Below are 2,675 nucleotides of genomic sequence, written 5' to 3'. Positions count from 1 at the left end.
TTCCTCCGAAAGTTCTCCACGATCCTTCTAGAACCCAGTTTAACGCACTATTAGACATTTAGTAATGCAAATCCTCGCGCTGGTAAGCGTACTGCCCCGCGATGAGAACATAAAGAGCAGTGTTACACCCTTTTTCACTTGTGCCTTTCAAGTGAACGACAGCCACTCACCGACAAGAACAAAACCGACCCGGGAAACTTGGGCAAAAGCCTCGATCCTGTGTATCAATGTGTGAATCCATGAATCCGCCAAAGACGTCCTGAATCATCCTGCACATTTCTTTGCAAACGACGCCCGATATGCACAGAGACAAAGCCTAGAAATGAAGTTAAAGAATCTGGATGCTGCTTAGATTTTTCTGAAAAATTACAACCTTTTGCACTGCACCGTCCAGTCATGAACACCGAACGAGACATCATGCTATTAGAGTGACCTTCAGAAGTCAGTTCACCGCCCGCGCGGATCAAAGTGGCGTGGTTTTTCGCGTCTTTCTCGTGCTGGTTCTGTTTCTTTCCGGGGACACGGTTCGTATCAGCATTTTGCTTGCTCCAAGCTCCGTCCAAATGTTATCCACGTTTTCCAACCAGGTTATTCAAGTAAATCCACGGTCAGGTAACTGCAAATTTGATTACGTTTATTTGCTTAGTACTTCGCCCCGAGTATTTTGAGCATCCTTATCACCGGTCAAACGAACGGTTCACTAAGCCGGCTTCATTGGATGAACGCTATAACACGAATACAGCCCCCGTGTACTCTTCAAATTACCATGGTCCCGGCAAAAAGCGACTGAGTCGAAGGACATACAGTAAGCACGTTATTCCTACCTATTTCTTCCCACAGATCACCCTTATTCGCGCCCAAACCGAAATTCCGTGCTCCGTGTTCCCTCGCCGCACCTTATCAGCCCAATTCTGGACAATTCTTTCTGCCATACGGCGTGCAGCCTCCCCGTGAAGCATTACGTTTCCTCGGACTCTGACGAATCATCACATTTCCCCAATGCGCCGCGCTTTGCGTGTCCTAAGTTTCCCTCTGGATCACTTCCCTCACGATATCCGAAGCCCGGCGGCCAAAACAAATCTCAACGTGAATGTCCAAATACCACTAGATCGTCCGCTCATGGACAAGCCGAGCAACTTCGCAGGTCTCGAGAATCGAACACTTTTGCCCTTATTGATGCCCTTTTGTCTAAACCTCCACTCAGCCAGATAAGAGATATGTATATTCAGACCCGTACCGCCAGCAATCCATCTTCCAGTCACTCAGCGTCTCGTGCTACGAAAAAAGTGAACTTATCCGTTGTGCATCTTGCGGTTCGTTTTCGCATTAAGGAATACCTTCGAAATTTGCAAGATTATGCAAGGTTTCTACTGGATACTTTGTTTTCCAGTATGTTTGATGACTATCAATGTGGAATGCGGAATGAGCTCGCTACTAAACTTCTTGGTTTATCCCGTCAACCCTGTACTCCGCAGTGTAGGTTCTGTTCGGAATCATTGTCTGGTGAGACCCACACGAAGACCGGATCTAGGCATTATGACTGTGTTGGTCAGGACAATGTATTTGAAGCTCCAGCTCCATCGCCAGATACTTCGGTAAGACCGTCCAGCAGCTCTTCGTCCAACAACTCAACTACTCCCATGCTATCCGGCTCTGACGCCTATGCAGAACTTCACGAGCTTTCTGTTATGGAACATCTTGTTTCTGATCCCGCTACAGAGGCACTCTCAGATGTGCGTGAGGAATCTGCCGTTACGTCAAATTGTGCATTAAAGGAAACCGGTAGTGGGCCTAACATTAAGCGATCTCCCAGTGACCATGACCTCCCCATCGTTGAATCAACGTTTGAAAAACCATTGGCTACTTCCCAAGTGTTTGAGCTCCATGAGCCCAGTAGCGTCCGCCGCCGCCTGGACAGTTTCACCCTCCGATTATGCAGCGACTTCGATAATGTCGATTGGTCTTCCAGCGATGTCGGTTTAGGCTCTTATGGAGAAGATCCTATAGACCTAAACACACTGGTGAATGAAACAGGGCCTGACTTTCTACAACTCAGAGATTCACTCTTCGACTCTGTCTACGACCCCGTCGATTTATTGCAACCTTTTTTACCGGACAAGCCTCCTAGTCTACCTTGTATTAGTACTCCATGAACTATCACTGACAGTTCTCTAGCCTCAGACCAGTGATATCCACCTCAGATAGCTCTACATCTGTACAGAGTGCCCGTTCTGATCACCGCATGACCCAAGTCTTATTTTTTTACTTAATGCTCGTCTTTGTATCGCTTTTAAAGGCTTTAAAACTAAAGATTAGTATGTAAATAGTATTTTCTCACGCTTCCGAGCTGTTTTTGTTTTGTTTATTTGACAATGGGTTTCGCGCTGTGCGTGCCGAAACACGGTTTTCTATCCCCCGCGGTCCCTTTGTTTTAGTGTAGGAGCTGATCGGTCTACTCCTGAGCCTGTACTGCACATTTTTGAACTTACGTTCGCGTCGACTTATCAGACCGCTGGAAGCAACACAATTATTCAACAGCGACAGAATCTATGCGACGACTTGTGTACTAACTGCAGTTATGTTCACAATTAGCGAAAGAAAAAACTCTTGTTTCCGTGTGATTGAATTCTCGGGACTGATGAGAAAGCCAGTTTTGCAGGCGCTTTATTCCACAT

General features: G+C 46.6%; 1 protein-coding gene across 1 annotated transcript; it reads left to right on the top strand.

Moving 5' to 3' along the window:
• Positions 1-539: 539 nt before the first annotated feature.
• T265_07832 (hypothetical protein) lies at positions 540-2,153 on the top strand (the record flags this gene model as incomplete). The annotated part of the gene is made up of 3 exons (XM_009173465.1): positions 540-612; positions 647-805; positions 841-2,153. The coding sequence occupies 3 exons, from the start codon at positions 564-566 to the stop codon at positions 2,151-2,153; spliced, it is 1,521 nt and encodes a 506-aa protein (XP_009171729.1).
• Between the last annotated feature and the right edge of the window lie 522 nt (positions 2,154-2,675).

This window comes from Opisthorchis viverrini (assembly GCF_000715545.1).
Source record: "Opisthorchis viverrini unplaced genomic scaffold opera_v5_187, whole genome shotgun sequence".
NCBI classification, from domain to species: domain Eukaryota; kingdom Metazoa; phylum Platyhelminthes; class Trematoda; order Opisthorchiida; family Opisthorchiidae; genus Opisthorchis; species Opisthorchis viverrini.
Note: the sequence above shows the minus strand (reverse complement) of the source record. Positions and strands in the feature narration are given on the sequence as shown.